Raw genomic sequence first — 22,937 nt, forward strand, 5'->3', positions numbered from 1 at the left:
TTTTATCAGCGCGCAAAATGAGTTAGCAATTTGTTTTGGCCTTAACTTCCTCCTCCGACCTTGGATTGGCCCAAATGATATATGGCTGGAAAGAAGACATTCTGAACTTCAAGTTTGAGTGCTTAAAGTCTTAATTTGCTTAAGGGAAGCCCAATTCGTAAGCCCTTGAAGTTGCTGGTCATGCTGACCTCAGGATGAGCTATTATTTCTGGTTGGAAGCTTGGTCATGGTGACATGAAGATGAGCTAGGGCTGCTGGTGGGATTTATTAGTGAAGTGCATCAACCATTTCAGATTTTATAATGGAAGTGTTGTATGCATTAGTGAAGTGCATCAACCATTTCAGATTTTATAAAACAAGTGTTGTATGCATTAGCCATACTTAATTCAGATTTTCAGCTTCCTTAGGCCTATATATAGTGAGGTTTCCCAAGCTTGTAAACACACCCCAAGGGGGGGAGCTCTCAAACACTTCTCTAGAGCTCCCTTCCCTTCTCTCCCTCAAATTCTCTTAGTTACATTTTCTAGTTTTCAATTGTTGTAATGAAATATTTGTGCTGAAATTCTCTTTAAGTCTTTCCAAGTTCTACTTTAATTTTCATTGTTATGTAAATTCTTTTCTTTAGTTTCAAGTTTGATTAGTTTCCAAGTTTCAATTATGGTTCATGTTCTTATTCATTATGCTTATAAGTTAATATGCTAGTTTGAATGATTGATCACCATTTAGGCTTGCATGTTAGCTATCTTGGTTTGAATTAAGAGTATACACCATGCTTTAATTCGAATTGAACTATGAATAGGAAGAGTATGTATGGACATTCGACAACAGGGATTAGATACATACTTGGTTGTTTAAAATGTTCTTCTATGCTTAATGGGTTCCTAATGCTTAATTTTAGGTTAGACAACAAATGATCAAATTAGGGAATTAGGAACACAAGGTTATGACCACACACCATGGCTTAATCATACTTTAACTAGAATCAATCCATTAATCTAAATTGAACTTGGGAACTTATCTGCTTGAGTTAGTTATTTCTTTCTTCCTTGTTTTATTTATTTCCTTTTGTTTTCATTTATGTTTTGTGTAGGGAAATGAATTGGATCATTCAATCACCAATCCTCGTGGGATCGACCTCGCACTTACATATGCTATACTACCTAACGGCTCGTGCACTTGCGAGTATCACAAGTTGAGGATGCAACTGAATCCATTTTGGTGCAGCTGTATCGACACAACAATAGTCTCTGAACTCATTAAACTAATGTAATTTACACGGAAAGGGGTTTGAACTTCGGTGTAAGGGTTAAGTTCACCGTCCTATCCAATTAGCCTAACCCACATTTGCAGATGTTTATAAATACAATGATATAGTCCAAACTACTCTAAATCTAAACGATTATATTACTTTCCTTTTATAGTCAATATATATGACTTTTGCCCTTCAAACTAATTATGTCTTACCTACAACCCATTATTTTATTTTATTTATAAAAAAAACCCAATTTTTATAAGTAAAACCCAATGATTGGATCCGACTAATCAATTTACCTAATTAAACTTAAAAATCTAATTTATTGTACTTTTTTTAGATTAAAAAAAATTAATTATGGATAATTAATCTACCTATACAATCTCGGCAAATTCTTATACCTACAAAATATAGTTAAATTGGTACCCTTTTTTAATTTTATAAATAACGTGCCTATTTTTTCATAACTAATGTACCTATTTATTTTATAGAACTAATTCAATAGTAACGTTTTTTTTAAATATAGAAATAATGTACCTTTTTTCTTATAATTAATGTACCTTTTTTCTTTAAAAATATTTACGTATTTTATATATAGATAATTTACCCTGATTGAGAATTGCTCATCGTCTTCAGAATCTCGCCCCAATTCTGACTGAGAATTGCTCCTCAACCAATCAATATGCATCTCACCACCCAAGCTCTCTTTCTTCCCTGGGACCGTGTTTTGTTCTTTAGTTTTTTATTTTTATTTTTTTATTTTTATTTTTAAACTTGTGTTTTTTAATAATCATTATATTATCATTTATATCCAAGGGTGGGTGACCACAAATTCCTTGGACCATAGGAGTCCAGAAGAACGGGACCGAGTAATTCATATACTAATCATTTAACGAGCAACAAAACAAATCAAATCAAAGAATCTGAATGCAAAATGAAGGAAGCTGCTTCGAAACTCTATGATCAGATATCCAACACTAAATATACTTAAGTGTTTCGTGATCATCACTATAATAAGAGAAACTTTCGTGTGTAATTGTAAGCCCCCATGTTTAACCTAAATTATAGGGGCATTTCAAAATAGACTTGGTCAATAACCAAACTCTCATATTATAGTTGTTGAATAAAAACCCAATATTCATTTATTAGTATCAATAAATATATAGGTATTATATTAATATTAGGTTGAGTAGAGATATTTCCATATGTTTCACTTAAGTCAAGTTTACATTTGCAAAAAGATATTTGTAACTTGTGCCCAGGGGATGGGATGCAAAGCCATTGATTGAGTGGACACGGGAAGACACCTTACCAAGTGGGGAGTCTCTCTTCCTTTTTCACCCGTGTCCTTCATAATCACTTTTCAGTCTTTCATTTGAAAACACTACAATAGCACACTTTCCAAAGAGATTCCCAAGGAGCTTATTGGCCTTTCGAGTTCGGGGAAATTAGCAAGTGGAAAAACACTTTTCCGGAGCTTTGTCTCTACGACCAGTTGACTTTTCAAAGAAAGAAAAAACATAAAAATGGTAAATTAAAGTAATTGAGCAATTAAAAAAGGAAAAGGGAAAAAAAAGAAATTACCGTTTGTTGACGTTTGAGTTAAATGCGGATGTGCAAAGTCTTAAAAGTCTAGTTTACACCAAAGTATGTACACTTAACAGTCTTTTTGTGGAACCAAAAAATCAAAAAGACTTTACAGTCTTTTTGTGTGAGTCAGTCATCATGAGTTTGCATACGCAGACTTCAAAGTCTACTTGATGATAGCCGTCCACAGCAAGCTCCCTGCCCAACGTTATAAATTACTAAGATGGACAAATGCTCAATAAAATTTAATTAGGATAATTAGTTGATTTAAGGAATATCTCTTTTTCACGTGTCATTTCTTATTGACCGGAGAAATATGTGTATCCGCAGATCCCGCATTGATTGTCTTAGTAATTTCCTTTGCATCTAAAAAAAATTTATTTAACCCTAAAAAAAAAATATTACTCCATCTTGAAATGTTTCCCCTTAAACTTGTTTGTCACACTAATCACAAGGTATACTAGTAAATGTTTCAAACCACCTAGGATAATTTTTTGGGAGATTCACTATTATACCCAATATAAGAGCTCAAATTATAAAAAAAAAAAAACCATATATGAAATGGACTTTAGAACACACCCAAAGCCCATGTACAACATAACAACAAGGCTTTTAACTTATTTTAAATTACAAAATTGTCATTGATTTCTTAAAACAAACCCAACCCAAAAACCTCATAAGAAAGCCCCAAACACTCAATAGGGTATCAAAGTAATTTAATAATCAAAATTAAATTCAATAGATCCGGCTATCATTTTTTGGGTTTATTTATAAAAATTAAATGGTGTGGGGTTTATTTATAGTTTTAGTGCTAAGAATGGGTAAATATCTCTAATTTTTTTCAAGCATTATTGTAGAGATAGCAATATAGTGCTATTCCCGTTACAAAAAATGTTTTTGCTTTTGAATGATACATTCATATGTATTTGAAATTGAACCTACATGTACAGGGTGGTTGTCCACATGGCATGGTATGAGAGCATCATTGAGCTATGTCACTATTCAGCAAAACAGTATGTTGTGTCACCGAGCGTACACAATTCTTTTTATATTAAAAAATTAACCAAAATTTTAAACATAGTATTTTTATTTTATTGAAATTAAAAATAGTAGTATGAACACTACATCTATCATCCTCCTTTTTCCAGCAAAAGAAATCTTAGTAGATCTTTCTCTGCAAACTCTTCATCATTTCTAACTAGTCTAATCGGACAGCCAACACCTACTTGACGTGTGAGTTACATATGGCTGTGGAGACTTAAAAGTCTTTGAAAATTCTACAATGCTCCAGGTGCATCAATGCGCCATGAATTAAACCTAATGTGTACGTTGTATAGTTTTTTTCTTCTTCTTTATAGAAAATTTGGTATAGTCCACTTCTGATAACATAAGTGAAATTGGACCTATATCGAAGAGCTCCTTTTTGTAAATTATAACTAGAGAGTTCTCCTTATTACATGTTACAAGATGCCACCCTAGATTCTTATTTTTTGTGGGAAACACCCTGGACTCTTAAGTAGAAAAAACCTAAATTTTGTATAACATTAAGAAATAAAAAATTAAAATTATAATAACAGGGTGATAAGAAGCAAAACCCTTCAAAGAAATATAACAGTAAATATAATTAAGTGTATGATCAGTTATCCAACAGTAAATATAATTAAGTGTTTCGTGATCATAACTATAATACGAGAAACTTTCTTGTGTAATCGTAAGACCCCATCTAATATCAATTTAAATTATAGGGGCATTTCAAAATAGACTTGGTCAATAACCAAAGTGTTTTGAGAAACTCTTGTATTATAGTTGTTGAATAAAAACCCAATATTCATTTATTTGTATCAATAAATATATAGGTATTATAATAATGATTGAGTAGAGATATTTCCATATGTTTCACTTAAGTCAAGTCCACATTTGCACGAAAATATTTGTAACTTGTGCCCAGGGGGATGGGATGCAAAGCTAATGGTTGAGTGGACACGAGAAGGCACCTCGCCAAGTCAAGTCTAGTCAGTGCCTGCAAGTCAGAGGCAAATCACCATATCAAATCTAAGTCATAAGTCTTCAATCTCATCCATTAATTTCTCCTGTTCAATGATTTATTACTTGTTTACTTGGACCACCGACAAATTTTTCTTCAACGAGCTTTTTCCACGTAGTGACATGAATTAAAGTGGGGAGCCTCTCTTCCTTTTGTTCACCCGTGTCCCTCATATTCACTTTTCAATCTTTCATTTGAAAACAATAAAATTACCATTTGTTGACGTTTGAGTTAAATATGGATGTGCAAAGACTTAAAAGTCTAGTTTACACTCAAATATGTAGACTTAACAGTCTTTTTGTGGAACCAAAAAATATTGAAAAGACTTGACAGTCTTTTTGTGTGAGTCAGTCATCATGAGTTTGCATACCAAGACTTCAAAGTCTACTTGAAGATAGCTGTCCACAGCAAGCTCCCTGCCCAACGTTACAAATTACTAAGATGAACCAATGCTCAATAGGATTTAATTATGATAATTAGTTGATTTAAGAAATATCTTTTTTTCACGTGTCATTTTTTTTATTGATCAGTGAAATATGTGTTTCCACAAATCTTGTATTCATTGTCTTAGTAATTTCCCTTGCATCTAAATTTTTTTTATTTAACCCTAGAAAAAAAATATTACTCCATCTTGAAACGTTTCCTCTTAAACTTGTTTGCCACACTAATCACAAGGTATACTAGTAAATGTTTCAAACCACCTAGGATAATTTTTTCAAGCATTATTGTGGAGATAACAATATAGTGCTATTCCCGTTACAAGAAATCATATTCCTTTCTGAATGATACATTCATAGGTATTTGAAATTGAATATACATATACGGGGTGGTTGTCCACATGGCATGGTATGAGAGCATCATGGAGCTATGTCACTATTCAGCAAAACAGCATGCTATGTCACCGAACGTACACAATTCTTTTTATATTAAAAAAATTAACCCAAAATTTTAAAAGTAGTACTTTTTTTTTATCGAAATTAAAAAATAGTAGTATGAACACTACATCTATCATCCTCCTTTTTCCAGCAAAAGATATCTTAGTAGATCTTTCCCTGCAAACTCTTCATCATTTCTAACTAGTCTAATTGGACAGCCAACACCTACTTGACGTGTGAGTTACATATGGCTGCGGAGACTTAAAAGTCTTCGAAAATTCTACAGTGCTACAGGTGTATCGATGTGCCATAAATTAAACCTAATGTGTACATTGTATAGTTTTTTTTTTTCTTCTTTTTAGAAAATTTGGTATAGTCCACTTCTGATGATATAAATGAAATTGGACCTATATCTAAGAGCGTCTTTTTGTAAATTAAAACTAGAGAGTTCTCCTCATTACAGGTTAAAAGATGTCACCCTAGATTCTTATTTTTTTGTTGGACCCACCCTTGACTCTTAAGTAGAAAAAATCTAAACTTTGTATAACATTAAGAAACAAAAAATTAAAATTAAAATAACAGGGTGATAAAAAGCAAAACCCTTCAAGAACGAACAATGGGGAAACAAAAAAAAAACATGCTTACAATTGACAAAAATCAATTTGGTTGCTGTTGAGAATTAAAGTAGTGGAATATTAATTTAAGTGTTGTGGTAATTGTTATTCCTGCATCTTACTTTTTAGCTCGTGCAGCATAATTAATTTGGTTTCTAATTAGAGTGTACTTAATTTAATTATCTCCATGATAAAGAGATTTGAATCTAAAGTATTAGCAATTTTCTTTAGCAAATGATTTGTATTCTTATTTGTAAGAACTTAGAATTGCACCTTGACATTCTAGTCTCATTATGATTGACGTGTGATTTCCGTAACATTAATTAAGCATTCTAGTCTCAAATAATTTACTCCTTTATATGGTTTTGTCTTATATGAATGCGTGGCACTGTTTTAGCTAAACCGTGTTTTTCTTTGTAAAAGCTTTCTTCCTTATTTCCTATATATATCTGATGCAAGCTAGCATATATTAATATACACTTGCAGTGTTTTTGCATGTGCATGTGCTTTTGATCAATTAACATGAAGGGCGACGGAAGGTGCTTGAAACTCTTTCTTGCACTTTTGATCCTTTTCCTACAAAACGTAAAAGGAGGAGAAGTTGGCCACAGCCACAACCACAGCCACAGCCTCAGAGATGCTAAAGTGACAGTGAGGTGCATAGAGAGGGAAAGGCAAGCACTACTTGCATTCAAACGTGGCCTGGTGGATGAGTTCAATCAACTCTCTTTGTGGGGTTCAGAAGCCGAAAAACAAGATTGTTGCAGATGGGAAGGAGTCTATTGTAGCAACCAAACTGGCCATGTGATTCAACTTGATCTTGGATATTCTTTCCCTGGTAAGATGATTCAACATGATATTTTTGGATATTCTTTCCAAGGTGAGATGATTAGTCCTAAACTGATTGAGTTGCAGCATTTACAATATTTGGACCTTGCATTCATTGATTTCAATGGGAGCCAAATTCCAGATTTCATTGGTTCTCTAACCAATCTAAGAAACCTCAGTCTCTATTACTGTAATTTGGTTGGTCAAATTCCAAGTTCGTTTGGAAACCTCACGCAATTGCAACATCTCGACCTCAGCTATAATCTGCTTCAAGCAGAAAATCTCAATTGGCTCCCTGCTCTTTCTTCTTTAACGTATTTGGACCTTTCATCCATTGATTTCAATGGGAGTCGAATTCCAGATTTCATTGGTTCTCTAACCAATCTAAGAAACCTCAGTCTCAGTTCCTGTAATTTCATTGGTCCAATTCCAAGTTCGTTTGAAAACCTCACGCAATTGCAAAATCTCGACCTCAGCGATAATCTGCTTCAACCAGAAAATCTCAATTGCCTCCCTGCTCTTTCTTCTTTAACGGATTTGGACCTAAGCGGAAACTTCTATGGGAGCCAAATTCCTGATTTCATTGGTTCTCTAACCAATCTAAGAAACCTCCGTCTCAGTTTCTGTCATTTCATTGGTCCAATTCCAAGTTCGTTTGAAAACCTCACGCAATTGCAAAATCTCGACCTCAGCTATAATCAGCTTCAACCAGAAAATCTCAATTGCCTCCCTGCTTTTTCTTCTTTAACGGATTTGGACCTAAGCGAAAGCTTCGATGGGGGCCAAATTCCCGATTTCATTGGTTCTCTAACCAATCTAAGAAACCTCAGTCTCAGTTCCTGTAATTTCATTGGTCCAATTCCAAGTTCGTTTGAAAACCTCACGCAATTGCAAAATCTCGACCTCAGCTATAATCAGCTTCAACCAGAAAATCTCAATTGCCTCCCTGCTCTTTCTTCTTTAACGGATTTGGACCTAAGCGGAAGCTTCAATGGGAGCCAAATTCCAAATTTCATTGGTTCTCTAACCAATCTAAGAAACCTCCATCTCAGTTCCTGTCATTTCATTGGTCCAATTCCAAGTTCGTTTGGAAACCTCACGCAATTGCAAAATCTCGACCTCAGCTATAATCAGCTTCAACCAGAAAATCTCAATTGCCTCCCTGCTCTTTCTTCTTTAACGGATTTGGACCTAAGCGGAAGCTTCAATGGGAGCCAAATTCCAGATTTCATTGGTTCTCTAACCAATCTAAGAAACCTCCATCTCAGTTCCTGTCATTTCATTGGTCCAATTCCAAGTTCGTTTGGAAACCTCACGCAATTGCAAAATCTCGACCTCAGCTATAATCAGCTTCAACCAGAAAATCTCAATTGGCTCCCTGCTCTTTCTTCTTTAACAGATTTGTACCTAAGCAGAAGCTTCGATGGGGGCCAAATTCCAGATTTCATTGGTTCTCTAACTAATCTAAGGTACCTCAGTCTCCATTTCTGTAATTTGGTCGGTCAAATTCCAAGTTCGTTTGGAAACCTCACGCAATTGCAACATCTCGACCTCAGCTATAATCATCTTCAACCAGAAAATCTCAATTGGCTCCCTGCTCTTTCTTCTTTAACAAATTTGCACCTAAGCAGAAACAATCTCAGTACTGTTTTCAATTGGCCAGAAGCAATACTTAATAAGCTCCCTAAACTAGTAGCGTTGACCATGGTGAACTGTAGTCTTCCTCCTCCTCCTACTCCAATTCTTTCCACTACTCTTTACAAAACAAATTCTTCTACATCTCTTGCGTATGTTTCTCTCTCTGACAACCATCTCACTTCTTCAATATTTCTTTGGTTGTCCAACTACAGTACAAGCCTTGTTACTCTTGACCTCTCCAACAATAATCTATCTGGTTTCATTCCCGATTTCATTGGAAACATGAGCTCTCTTGTGTATCTGGATCTCTCCAACAATTATCTAACTGGTTTCATTGCTGATTTCACTAGAAACATGAGCTCTCTTGCGGATCTGGATCTCTCCAACAATAGTCTAACTGGTTTCATTCCCAATTTCATTGGGAACATGAGCTCTCTTGAGTATCTGGGTCTCTCTGATAACCAGATTGAAGGAGCGAATCCAAATTCGTTTGCAAGGCTGTGTAATTTGCGAAGATTGAGGCTTCAAAGAAATCATCTGAGTGGACAATTATCCAAGTTTGTTCAACTATTGCCTAGATGTGCTCAAAACTCATTAGAGGAATTGAACCTCTCTGAGAATGTTCTTGCGGGGTCATTAAATAGTCTTACAAGCTTCTCATCTTTAGGACTCTTGTACCTTAATGCCAATAAATTAAGTGGAAAAATACCTGAAAGTATTGGGCAAATGTCGCAACTGGAGCAGATCAATTTCAGCGACAATCAATTAAGAGGAGAAATACCTGAAAGTATTGGACAAATGTCGCAACTACAGAGCATCAATTTCAGCATGAACCTTTTGGAAGGGGTGGTTTCAGAAACTCATTTCTCAAAACTCTCCGAATTAAGTTATTTGGATTTATCCTCTAACTTACTAATCTTAAATTTCCATTCTGATTGGGTTCCTCCCTTCCAGTTGGTTTACATAAATTTGGCGTCCTGCATGGTCGGTCCTCTTTTCCCAAAATGGCTTCAAACTCAAAATCATTCTTACCAGCTTGATATTTCGAACGCGGAAATTTCCGATATCCTTCCAAGTTGGTTTTGGAGTAATGCAGAAATTATTAATCTCTCACAGAACCAAATAAGAGGAATAGAAGGTCCAATTCCCTCAACTCCGTCACGAGTCTATCATCTGGATCTCTCTAATAATAACATTTCAGGGTCGCTTTCTTTCCTATGCGCAAGTGCAGATATGAGTTTAACATATCTTAATCTTTCAAGCAACAGTTTTGCTGGAGAACTTCCAGATTGCTGGAGCCATTTGGAGACACTAGTCATGCTTGATTTGAGTAACAACGCTTTTTCTGGAAAAATTCCCACGACAATAGGCTCTTTATTTCAAATGCAAACTTTGAAATTAAGAAGCAACCGATTTGTTGGAGAATTGCCTTCATCGTTGAAGAACTGCGCAAGTTTAGAAGTTATTGATCTGGGAGATAATAAATTATCAGGACCAATACCTACATGGTTAGGTGTGAGCTTCAAGAATTTGGTTATCCTGATGCTTTCCACTAATCACTTCAATGGAAGCATGCCCTCGCAATTATGCCATCTAACACACATTAAAATTATGGATTTCTCTATGAACATCATCTCTGGAAGCATACCCAAATGCCTCAACAATTTGACTACTCTGGCTCAAAAAGGAAATCCAAGTCTATCTAGCACACATATGTATGGCGGAAGTATGGTTAATGAGTCAATTGCTCCTACTAATTATGAAAATGATGCAAGCTTCATATGGAAAGGAAGAATGCAGACATACAAAAGCACTTTGGGCCTTGTGAAGAGAATTGATCTCTCAAGCAATAGATTAACAGGGGAGATTCCAAGTGAAATCACTCATCTTGTTGGGTTGATTTCTTTAAACCTTTCAAGAAACCAATTAACGGGTCAAATAACTCCAGAGATCGGAAACTTGGAGTCATTGGATTCACTTGATTTATCAAGAAACCAAATAGATGGAAGAATTCCGACAAGCCTTGCTCGGATATATCGTCTTAGTTTCTTGGACCTGTCATATAACAACTTGTCTGGCAAAATACCAACAGGCACTCAGCTCCAAAGCTTTGATCCCCTTGATTATGCTGAAAATCCTCTACTCTGTGGACCTCCACTTAAAAAAATGTGTGCTGATGAAAATGGGTCAAGTGACTTGAGCAATGAAGAGGATAAGGATGAGTTTTTAACACTGGGATTTTACATCAGTATGGGGATTGGGTTCGCTGCTGGATTTTGGGGCATTTGCGGCACTTTGATATTCAACAGGTCATGGAGATACGCATACTTCAAGTTCTTGAATGATTTAAATGACTGGCTTTATGTGAGGATAGCTTTGATCAAGCGGCAACTAAAGTTAGCATATGCTTAATAGATAAGCTCGTGACGGTACTCTTTCTCTCTCATCATTAATTTCGTTTTATAATTATTTTCTTATTGCATTTTTCTTTTCTCCAAACTGACGAGTATTAATTTGTTTACTTTGATATTTAGCTGCAGCATCTAAATTAGGAGAAAAGTAGCTGTAGCTGAATGCCTCCTTTCAGTTCAAGTGTTGAAGATTGCTAGTATGCGCATGCACAGGTATCTGGAGAAGAGTTTACGAGTCAATTTGGAGTGCTTAATAGGAATAAATATGAGTTAAATAAGTGTTAATTACTTGTAAGAACAATTAATTCGGAGTTCTCCGATTAATTTTTTTTTGTTGTTTGTTGAGAGAAATAAACAGATCCATTTTAATCCAAGCTCACTCCGATTAATGTATTAGTTCCAGCTATAGTGTTATTTTAATTAACTAAGCCAAAGCCAAAGCGGACTTGATTTCAAATTACAATGTGTGGCTCTGTTTTGGTCATCTATTTGCAACGTACAGCTTCTCCTTGTAAATGTGTGGCTCCGTATTGGTCATTCTTTCCTTTCATAATTCAACATGTTGTTTTGGGCACATGGTAGAAGATGACTTTTTGTAAACAGACTTTTTGTATTTGGTCAGGCTTGCAATGCTCTATTTTGTGGATTTTAAGATTGTATTAGGCTTACTTGTGAGCTGCAAAATGCCTTGTACCAAAGTTTATGTATAAAATGTGTGCTAAATCTTGTGTGTGGAGTACAAGATTGAAGCTCTTCCTGGAAAAGAAATCACAAGCATTTTCTCTCTTTTCAATTTGTAGAAATGTTCAAGTTCTTGCCCATTACTTGCAGATATATAGTGTTGTGTAGCATAAAGGCTCCAACGTATGCAATTCCATCAAGGCATGCAGGCCAATCACTGCTGTCTCTTGGATATTACAAACATTTGTATAGCCATAATGAAAACTTGGTAGGCAAACCCAAATACTCGCATTGACCATTTGCTTAAACTTGATAGGCTAGCAAGGGGCTTGTAGCTCAAGTGGTTAAGAGCATCTATCCCTGCACTCGAGGTCCTAGATGTGATTCCCTCCTCCCCATATCGCTTGTAACAAAAAACAAACAAAAAACTTGATAGGCCAGTCCCAGATGAACCTGGTTTTCATAAACTTGTTGGTCAGCTTGATAGTGGCTTAATAGAAGTCCAAATTGGTTGGGAAAGTAATGTCCACCAATTTTAGCAGATACCCTTTTGGACAATGTTGAACAGAGCACTTAACTTGATTGTTAATGACTAGGGCCCCAGATAACAGAGAGAGAGAGAGAGAGAGAAGAGAGTTGAAGAAGAAAGACAGAGTTTTTTTAGAATGATTACAATAATGACTCTGCTATATACAGAGTTAATCCTGGACTCTGTTATATACAGAGTTGAAGAAGAAACATTCGGATGATCCCCGTTCAATACATGGCCGTCCTCCTAAATGTCAATGTGCAATATTGAACTTTGGGTTAAAGTAGCTTGAATTCCACCAACATCATGACATTGTATGACCTTGTTGTGAATTAATGACTAACTCACTGCCCTTTTAAGATCTTGTTGTTGATGGACTTTTAGACAAAGAACTCAATGATGGATGAGTCTTACACACACACACAGAAATTAACCAAGCACAAATGACACAAGTGTTTATAGAGGTTCAGCAAATTGCCTACATCCTCTTTGGTGATCACCTTGAGAAATTTCACTAATGAAGATAGGTTACAACTTTGGTTTACAAAAGGAAACCCCCTTAGAACACTATCCTCACAATCTGTTTCTCTCACACCCTTGCTCAACACCTTGATACACTTAGAGAACTCTCTTGCTCTCACCCTTGGCTTTTTTCTGAAACTCTCACAGAAAAAACTCTAACTTCTGCTCCAGCCACTTCCTAATTATCCAACTTGTTTTCTCCTCTTGTGTTATCTTACTTCACCCTATTTCCTACACAAGCCAATAGACAAGAGATAAGTTATCAGCTTGTCCTCCACGTTCTTCCCTTTAGTCACCACTTAGACTAAATGTCAGATCAAGTAGGTAAATAGAATCCAACTCAGCCACCTCCCACTTACACCAGAAAATGGAGAGTGATATCTTTGAAATAAGATAACCAACTAGCCATGAGTGCTCTCCCAACTTATCCAGCACATAGTCAACATTCATTTAACTCAGAAGTGACCCACAAAGCTTCTGAAATCATGTGGAAAGCGATAGCCATCGAAAACACAGTTGAAAACACGTAAGGAAACGTCACAGCACGACTGGAGCGACCGGTCGTCAGGAATGGGCGACCGGTCGCCAGAAATTTTCCCTACAGACTTTGAATCTGCTTCTAAGCGACCGGTCGCAAATGTCAAGCGACCGGTCGCTCGTGTTCCTGCGACCGGTCGCAAAGAACTAGTGACCGGTCGCTCGTCGATTTCTTACGAGACTTCGAATCTGCTTCAAAACGACCGGTCGCAAATGTCCAGCGACCGGTCGCTTTTAGGCAGATTCAAAATCATCCTTTGAGCGCCAAAAAACTTTGTATCCTTTTAGGTGAGCCATTTTTCCAACAGACCTTTGTGTTGTACTGATGGAGCCTGGAAGCAAATGATCGACAAACGTCTAGATCCAAGAACAATCAAATGAGAACGACAATCATCTAGATCCAACTTCCCAGAACAAGCAAATGATCGACAAACATCTACATCTATTTAATAATGCAGTCCTGCTTACCAAAGGTCCTTAAAATGAGGTCCTGTGAGGTCCTCTTTAAAAACGGCCCTTAGATTAATCTAACGGCACATATCACTAATAATATTAACCCACACTCATACTCCTTGTTTTATTCAAACACCCCTTTTAATTTGACAAAAGAAAAAAAGAAAGAGAAGGAGTACACGCACGTTCAAAAGCTTGTCTTCAGCTTCTCACGATCTTTTGGCAGCATCGCCTGCAACTTCTCTAACTCCCTTTCTCAATCTCGTCAAGCGTTTGAACGTAATGGCCAAATTTCATTGTAAATTAATTACGTGCCACAGCATGTCATGATGAAATAAACAGCAGTGATTGGTGTAGTAAACAGCATGCCACAGCATGTCCAGATATCCGTCTGGTCTTTCGTAATCTTTTCTATGATGATAGAATGCAGCAGGTTTCAATATTTTCTGCATGATACATTAACATCTTCATTATCAATGTGATAATGTTATGTTCATTGCTTTAATGTGTAGCCAGAGGTTAACATTTTTGCATGTTCTCTGCAGGTATATGGGTACAATAGTCGGTATTAGTGATTTAGATCCACTGAGATGGCCTGGTTCAAAGTGGAGGAATCTTCAGGTGGCTTAAGCTACTCTGAGCTTTTACCAAGTGATCTTGCTTTTATGTTCCCTAATCAATATTATAATTAGAGTGGGATGAGCCAGGGTGTTGTGGTAAACAGAACAGGGTTAGTTCATGGGAAATTGAGACTCCCGAAAATCTTTTCATATTTCCTTCTCTGACTTCGAGTCTTAAACGACCATTACACTCTGGATTCTCGGGTAAGTTTTTTATTCTGTTTTCAAGCAGGGAAGACTGTTAGATGTTTTTTTAATGACTTTTTCGTGCTACTAGGAGCAGAAACTGAGTGGGGAAATTTGATTAAAAGACCATACATTCGGGTTCCTGAGATTGGAAATGGGAACTCTTTTCCTTACTCGATTTCAATTCTATGTTTGGAACTGCTAGTCAATATGCTAATGAAACCTCAACTCGTTAAACATGCTGGAACTTTAGCTGCTCTACAACAGCAATCGGCTGCTAATGGAGATTTAATAGCAGATATGAAGACCATGCAGGCCAAACTCAACCAAAAGAATCCGGGTGTCTTCTCAGAAGGTATATCTCTACCGAATCAAAACCCTCCCCAATCATCTATGGATCAATCTGTTGCAATAAACGTGAACACATCTCATGCAATTCTACCAGGAAAGTTGAACAACCTAACAAAGTTTGGAAGTCAATCACCAGTTGGAAATAGTACTGACAAGACAAAATTAGATACTGATTTTTCCGCGGACCAATTAAGCCAGTTGAATTCTACAGGACAGGGAATCGAAGATAAATTAGCTGCAGGGTTTGTTAGTCCCTATAACCTTGTGAACCAGCTGACATTTGCCAACCAAAACCAAAATGCAGCGGCCTATGCAGCTGTTGGAAAAAATGGCTCACCTAAAGGATACAAAGGTTTTGGCGCTCAAAGGGAGTATTTGAAACTGCCTAAAAGCGACCGGTCGCTGGGAAGTTGCGACCGGTCGTTTTCTGGCAGATTCGAGGTCTGGAGCTAAACCAAGGAGCGACCGGTCGCTAGTTCTTTGCGACTGGTGGCAGGAACACGAGCGACCGGTCGCTTGACATTTGCGACCGGTCGCTTAGAAGCAGATTCAAAGTCTGGAGGGAAAACTTCTGGCGACCGGTCGCCCATTCCTGACGACCGGTCGCTCCAGTCGTGCTGTGACGTTTCCTTACGTGTTTTCAACTGTGTTTTCGATGGCTATCGCTTTCCACATGATTTCAGAAGCTTTGTGGGTCACTTCTGAGTTAATTGAATGTTGACTACGTGCTGGATAAGTTGGGAGAGCACTCATAGCTAGTTGGTTATCTTATTTCAAAGATATCACTCTCCATTTTCTGGTGTAAGTGGGAGGTGGCTGAGTTGGATTCTATTTACCTACTTGATCTGACATTTAGTCTAAGTGGTGACTAAAGGGAAGAACGTGGAGGACAAGCTGATATCTTATCTCTTGTCTATTGGCTTGTGTAGGAAATGGGGTGAAGTAAGATAACACAAGAGGAGAAAACAAGTTGGATAATTAGGAAGTGGCTGGAGCAGAAGTTAGAGTTTTTCTGTGAGAGTTTCAGAAAAACCAAGGGGAGAGCAAGAGAGTTCTCTAAGTGTATCAAGGTGTTGAGCAAGGGTGAGTGAGAAACAGATTGTGAGGGTAGTGTTCTAAGGGGTTTTCCTTTGTAAACCAAAGTTGTAACCTATCTTCATTAGTGAAATTTCTCAAGGTGATCACCAAAGAGGATGTAGGCAATTTGCTGAACCTCTATAAACACTTGTGTCATTTGTGCTTGGTTAATTTCTGTGTGTGTGTGTAAGACTCATCCATCATTGAGTTCTTTGTCTAAAGTCCATCAACAACAAGATCTTGAAAGGGCAGTGAGTTAGTCATTAAATTCACAACAAGTGGTATCAGAGCTGTGTTTGGCAGCTGGAGCTAGTTCTTCTCTTGGAGTGCTAGTGTGTTGAAGATGGCAAGTGACATGGAAGCTGAGAGTGGTAGCAGTTCACAGCATATGAAGCAACCACAAGTAGCAAGCATGAAGGTGGAGTTAAAGCCTTTCACAGGGAAGGAGAACTTCACTCTTTGGCAACGAAGGATGAGGTTAGCTCTTACACAACAACAACTCCATGTTGTGTTGGTTGGCAAGGAGAAGAAGCCAGCAAGCATGACGGATGATGAGTGGGGAGTTCTTGACGAGTTAGCCAGAGGAGCTATCGAAAACTATCTCTCCGATGAGGTGCTCATCAACGTGATAAAGGACACAGCGAAGCAAACATGGGAGAAGCTCGAAGAGATGTTTGCAGGGAAATCGTTGTCCAACAAACTCTTCCTCAAGGAAGAACTCCTAAATCTTCGGATGGAGGAGGGAGGAAATCTAATGGAACATCTAAGTAGTTTCAATAGATGTGTTGCTGACTTGCAGAGAATGGATGTGAATTATAGTCCGGAGGATAAGGCTCTCATGTTGTTGACATCCTTACCTTCGTCCTATAAACACTTCCGAACCACTCTTATGTTCGGAAAGGTTACTCTTGATTTTGAGCCTGTGGTGCAAGACATCATGACACACCATAGGATGACTCAACGTTCGGGAGAAAACTCTCAAGGCGAAGGTCTAGTTGCAAAGACCGGAGAGAGAGGTCGTTCAAAGAGGCGTGAAGGCAAGAAAGGCAATAGAGGAAGGTCCAAATCCAAGGCGAAAGATGGTTGTTTCGAGTGTGGGTCAAAGGAGCATTGGAAAAAGAATTGCCCCATATGGAAGGAGAAGAAGAACAAAGGGAAGAATGCAGCAAACACAGCGGAGGATGTCACGGAAAGTGATGGTGAGCTTTTGTGTGTTAATAGCAATGTTAAAACAAATGCATTGGCTAATTCTTCAAGGTGTTCCTCTTCCGATTGGATTTTGGATTCCGGATGCTCATATCATATGTGCTCAAACAAGGAGTGGTTTGACACGTATGAGAAAGAAGATAGCAGTGAAGTGATGATGGGGGATGGCTCAATGTGTAGAGTCAAAGGAACCGGTACAATCAAGGTAAAGATGCATGATGGGGCTGTTAGGACGCTTGGAATGGTAAGGCACATTCCAAAGTTGCGTAAGAATCTCATTTCCCTTGGAACTCTTGATAAGAATGGTTATTCATTCAAAGCAAATGGAGGGAAACTCATAGTCTCAAAAGGTTCACTTGTGATTATGAAGGGAGAGATACAACCTAACTGTCTATATAGGTTGTGTGGTACAACAATCATAGGTGGAGCAGCTGTATCTACAAGCAAGGACTCGGAAGATGAAACTCAGCTTTGGCATTTGAGGCTAGGGCACATGAGTGAGAGGGGCATGCAGGAACTACACAACAGAAAATTGTTGAAAGGTGTTCAAAGTTGCAAGCTTGAGTTCTGCAGATTTTGTACCATGGGAAAGCAATCAAAAATAGCTTTCAAGCAGCGAAACAAAGAGGAAGAAAGCACGGGTGTGCTAGATTATATTCACACGGATGTATGGGGGCCATCACCAGTTAAATCGAAGGGTGGAGCTCGCTATTTCGTGACTTTCTTGGATGATTTTTCCAGGAAGGTTTGGGTCTACTTCATGAAGGAGAAATCTGAGGTCTTCACCAAATTCAAAGAGTGGAAGGCGGAAGTAGAGAACCTAACCGGAAGAAAGATCAAGATCCTAAAGAGTGACAATGGTGGTGAATATAAGGACAGCAAGTTCCTTGAGTTTTGCAAAAGCGAAGGCATTAAGAGGCACTTTACCGTGAAGAAGACACCCCAACAAAATGGAGCTGCGGAGAGGATGAACCGAACTCTCATGGAGCGTGAGAGATGTATGAGAATTCATGCAGGGTTGCCCGAATCTTTTTGGGCAGAAACGGTTAACCACGCTGCCTATTTGGTTAACCGATCGCCTTCAAGAAATCTTGAGTTCAAGTGTGCAGAGGAGGTATGGTCTAAAAGGTCAATTGATTATTCGAATCTTAAGGTGTTTGGGTGCAGTGCATTTGCACTTATTCCTAGTGATGAAAGATCCAAGTTGAAGCCAAAGTCTCTTGAATGTATTTTCATTGGATTTGAGAGTGGTGTGAAGGGCTACAAGCTGTGGGATCCAGTGAACCACAAGAAGATACTCAGCAGAAATGTTGTGTTTGATGAGAAGACCATACCTATGAACAAAGTCAAGAATTCAGAGGCAAAGGAGGATGTTGTTGAGAAAGAAACAACCATTGAAGTTCCACTCAAGAAGGTGTCAAGAAAGACTTCACGGAAACAGCCAACTGAAGACGTTCAGGAGGAGGTGGAGTCTGACATTGAAGAGGAAGAAGCTGGGCAGCTTCAACAACACACTCAAGAAGAAGAAGAGGCTCAAGAACAGGTGGAGCCATCATCTATAGCTCGGTCCAGGCCCAAGAGAACCATCAAACCACCTCAAAGGTTTGGATGGGAGACGGATGCAGTTCACTATGCCCTAAATGCTAGTGAAGAAGAACCAACCACGTTCCAAGAAGCTGTTGAGAACAAGGAACGGGAAAGTTGGATGGAAGCTATGATGCAAGAGATGGAATCTCTACACCAAAACTCAGTTTGGGAGTTAGTTCCTAAACCCAAAGGTCGCAAGGTTATTGGCTGCAAATGGGTGTTTAGGAAGAAAGAAGAAATGCATGAGAAGGGTGCCACCTTATTCAAAGCTCGGTTGGTGGCAAAAGGATTCTTACAAAAGGAGGGAGTTGATTATGATGAAATCTTCTCTCCGGTGGTGAAACATACTTATATACGACTACTACTCTCCATAGTAGCACAAGAGGACATGGAGGTGGAGCAAATGGATGTGAAGACTGCTTTCCTTCATGGTGAATTGGAGGAAGACATCTACATGAGCCAACCTCAAGGGTTCATTGAAGCAGGGAAGGAAAATCTGGTTTGCAGGTTGAAGAAGTCTTTGTATGGGCTGAAGCAATCTCCAAGGCAGTGGAACAAGTGCTTCGATTCTTATATGATGAAGATTGGGTATAGAAGATGTGAATCTGATTGTTGTGTTTACTCTCATGCATTCAAGGATGGTAACTTCATCCTTTTGCTTCTTTATGTTGATGACATGCTAATTGCATGTAAGGACATGTCAAAAATCCAGAATTTGAAGACATTGCTTGGAAGGGAGTTTGACATGAAGGATCTTGGTGCTGCACAAAAGATCCTAGGAATGGAGATAAGGAGAGACAGAAAGGAAGGCAAGTTGTGGCTGTCACAATGCAAGTACATTTCCAAGGTACTTGAAAGGTTTAATATGATGGATTGCAAACCGGTGTCTACTCCTTTGGCGGAGCATTTTAAGTTAAGTGCAAAAGAATGTCCTTCTACGAATGTGGAGAAGGAAGAAATGAGTAAAGTTCCATATGCAAGCTTGGTAGGGTGTCTCATGTATGCAATGGTGTGCACACGCCCCGACTTAGCCCAAGCCGTTAGTGTGGTGTCAAGGTATATGGCGAATCCTGGAAGGCAACATTGGACAGCAGCAAAATGGATTCTCAGGTACTTGAAGGGCACCAAAAGGCTTGGGATATTGTTTGAACGACAACAAGGAAATGCATGTGTGTCGGGGTATGTAGATTCTGATTATGCAGGAGATTTAGACAAGAGGAGATCCACCACAGGATATGTCTTCACTTGTGGTGGAGGACCGATTAGTTGGAGAGCAGTGTTACAATCGGTTAGTGCCTTGTCTACTACGGAAGCGGAGTATATGGCGTTAACGGAAGCTTCAAAAGAAGCGGTATGGCTGAAGAGATTGGCAAAGGAATTCGGGATAGCTCAAGACTTGGTGGTGATTCTAAGTGACAGTCAAAGTGCTATTTGCTTAGTAAAGAATCAAGTGTTCCATGGGAGGTCCAAACACATTGATGTGAGATACCACCGGATAAGGGATTGGGTGAATGATGGAGACATCACAATAATGAAGGTTCATACAAATGAGAACGCTTCAGATTGCCTAACAAAGCCAGTCACAGCAGCAAAGTTCAAGCATTGTTTGAGCTTGCTCAATCTTGTTACATGCTAAAGATTGAGGTGGAGTTCTTGAGAGTTATCAGGGCGATTCTCAAGACATTACAGATGTCCTGGAAGGCAATGATGTCCACAAGGAGTATTAGGCTCGCCATGGTGGAGATTGTTGGAAAAAATGGCTCACCTAAAGGATACAAAGGTTTTGGCGCTCAAAGGGAGTATTTGAAACTGCCTAAAAGCGACCGGTCGCTGGGAAGTTGCGACCGGTCATTTTCTGGCAGATTCGAGGTCTGGAGCTAAACCAAGGAGCGACCGGTCGCTAGTTCTTTGCGACTGGTCGCAGGAACACGAGCGACCGGTCGCTTGACATTTGCGACCGGTCGCTTAGAAGCAGATTCAAAGTCTGGAGGGAAAACTTCTGGCGACCGGTCGCCCATTCCTGACGACCGGTCGCTCCAGTCGTGCTGTGACGTTTCCTTACGTGTTTTCAACTGTGTTTTCGATGGCTATCGCTTTCCACATGATTTCAGAAGCTTTGTGGGTCACTTCTGAGTTAATTGAATGTTGACTACGTGCTGGATAAGTTGGGAGAGCACTCATAGCTAGTTGGTTATCTTATTTCAAAGATATCACTCTCCATTTTCTGGTGTAAGTGGGAGGTGGCTGAGTTGGATTCTATTTACCTACTTGATCTGACATTTAGTCTAAGTGGTGACTAAAGGGAAGAACGTGGAGGACAAGCTGATATCTTATCTCTTGTCTATTGGCTTGTGTAGGAAATGGGGTGAAGTAAGATAACACAAGAGGAGAAAACAAGTTGGATAATTAGGAAGTGGCTGGAGCAGAAGTTAGAGTTTTTCTGTGAGAGTTTCAGAAAAACCAAGGGGAGAGCAAGAGAGTTCTCTAAGTGTATCAAGGTGTTGAGCAAGGGTGAGTGAGAAACAGATTGTGAGGGTAGTGTTCTAAGGGGTTTTCCTTTGTAAACCAAAGTTGTAACCTATCTTCATTAGTGAAATTTCTCAAGGTGATCACCAAAGAGGATGTAGGCAATTTGCTGAACCTCTATAAACACTTGTGTCATTTGTGCTTGGTTAATTTCTCTGTGTGTGTGTAAGACTCATCCATCATTGAGTTCTTTGTCTAAAGTCCATCAACAACAAGATCTTGAAAGGGCAGTGAGTTAGTCATTAAATTCACAACAGCAGCCGCCTTTGGAATCATTACTCTACCACTCCCAGCAAACTAATATGCCTCATTGAGATTTCAATAGCACAAATGGTTCGCTTCCATTCCTGGACAATGATGAATGCATATTTTACCAGTCTTGTCAACCCTTTGCTGGGACACTTGGATAACTGGGGACTGTGTTTGATTTGCAAGATTCTTTAGCTGTTTTAACTGAAGCAAATAATTCCTCCCTAACTTCAATTGGTCAGGAAATGTGGGATAAAAGCCTGAATAATTGTAGGCTCTTACCCCACGTGGATCAGCTCACTTCATCCCATCGAGATCCAGGTAGCCTTAATTGTATTTCTAACTCAAGCAGTCTGAGAGATTTGTCAGATGAGAGCAACAATCAAAGTGGGATTTATGGTTGTCCAAACGTTGATGTTGGTAGTGGTGTAAGCACTGTTATTGACCCTTCTGTTTCAAGTACCATACTGGATGAGTTTTCTACAGTAAAGAATGCAGATTTCCACAACCCCTCAGATTCCTTGGTTTGTAACCTGAGCTCGAGCCAGGATCTTCAGTCTCAGTTTACCTCTGCCAGCCTAGGCGACTCCCAGGCTTTCTCCAGGCAAGACCTGGCAGACAACTCAGGTTTACACTAGGATGCATTGTTGAGGTGTTTCCGGCTTGGAACATTTGCGCTTGATGTGACTTTTATATCTCCTAAACATGGCATGGTTGAACTTTTATATAGGCGACTCCCAGGTTGTCCAAACGTTGATGTTGGTAGTGGTGTAGGCACTGTTATTGAACCTTCTGTTTCAAGTACCATACTGGATGAGTTTTCTACACTAAAGAATGCAGATTTCCACAACCCCTCAGATTGCTTGGATCTTCAGTCTCAGTGTACTTTAGTTTTTGTGCTTTAAGTGGGTTTGATGAGGAAACTGTACTAGTGTACTTCGAACATTTGTACTAAACATGGCATAGTTGAAAGAGGTTATAAAACTAAATGGTTTATTTATCCCTACTTTTCTTGGCTTAAAGCCTGAGGCCACAGAATTGAAATTACCAGTACAAAGATATTTGATAACTGATTCTTCAAGACTACATATTTGAGTGCCTTGATACATTCAAGAATACACTATGATTCTTTCATTTCCTAACAATTCATTGTCCAGAGAACAG

At 38.7% G+C, this 22,937-nt stretch overlaps 1 protein-coding gene and 1 pseudogene across 2 annotated transcripts; both read left to right on the plus strand.

Moving 5' to 3' along the window:
* Positions 1–6,865: 6,865 nt before the first annotated feature.
* LOC110754196 (uncharacterized) lies at positions 6,866–11,984 on the plus strand. Of its 2 annotated transcripts, none has more exons than XM_088247851.1 (2): positions 6,866–11,267; positions 11,373–11,984. In XM_088247851.1, exon 1 carries the CDS (start codon positions 6,895–6,897, stop codon positions 11,248–11,250), a length of 4,356 nt encoding a protein of 1,451 aa, XP_088103977.1. In that variant the 5' UTR covers positions 6,866–6,894; the 3' UTR covers positions 11,251–11,267; positions 11,373–11,984. The 2 variants fall into 2 exon arrangements, with proteins under 2 accessions (XP_088103977.1, XP_088103978.1); XM_088247852.1 differs by having other exon boundaries at positions 11,379–11,984.
* Positions 11,985–14,346: 2,362 nt separating this feature from the next.
* LOC110773285 (auxin response factor 5-like) lies at positions 14,347–22,678 on the plus strand (annotated as a pseudogene).
* Positions 22,679–22,937: the final 259 nt, after the last annotated feature.

Source organism: Prunus avium, chromosome 2 (assembly GCF_965620075.1).
Source record: "Prunus avium chromosome 2, drPruAviu1.hap1.1, whole genome shotgun sequence".
NCBI classification, from domain to species: domain Eukaryota; kingdom Viridiplantae; phylum Streptophyta; class Magnoliopsida; order Rosales; family Rosaceae; genus Prunus; species Prunus avium.

Bases quoted from the DNA above. Each gene is read 5' to 3' on its own strand.
- LOC110754196 (XM_088247851.1), top strand. From the start codon at position 6,895: ATGAAGGGCGACGGAAGGTGCTTGAAACTCTTTCTTGCACTTTTGATC.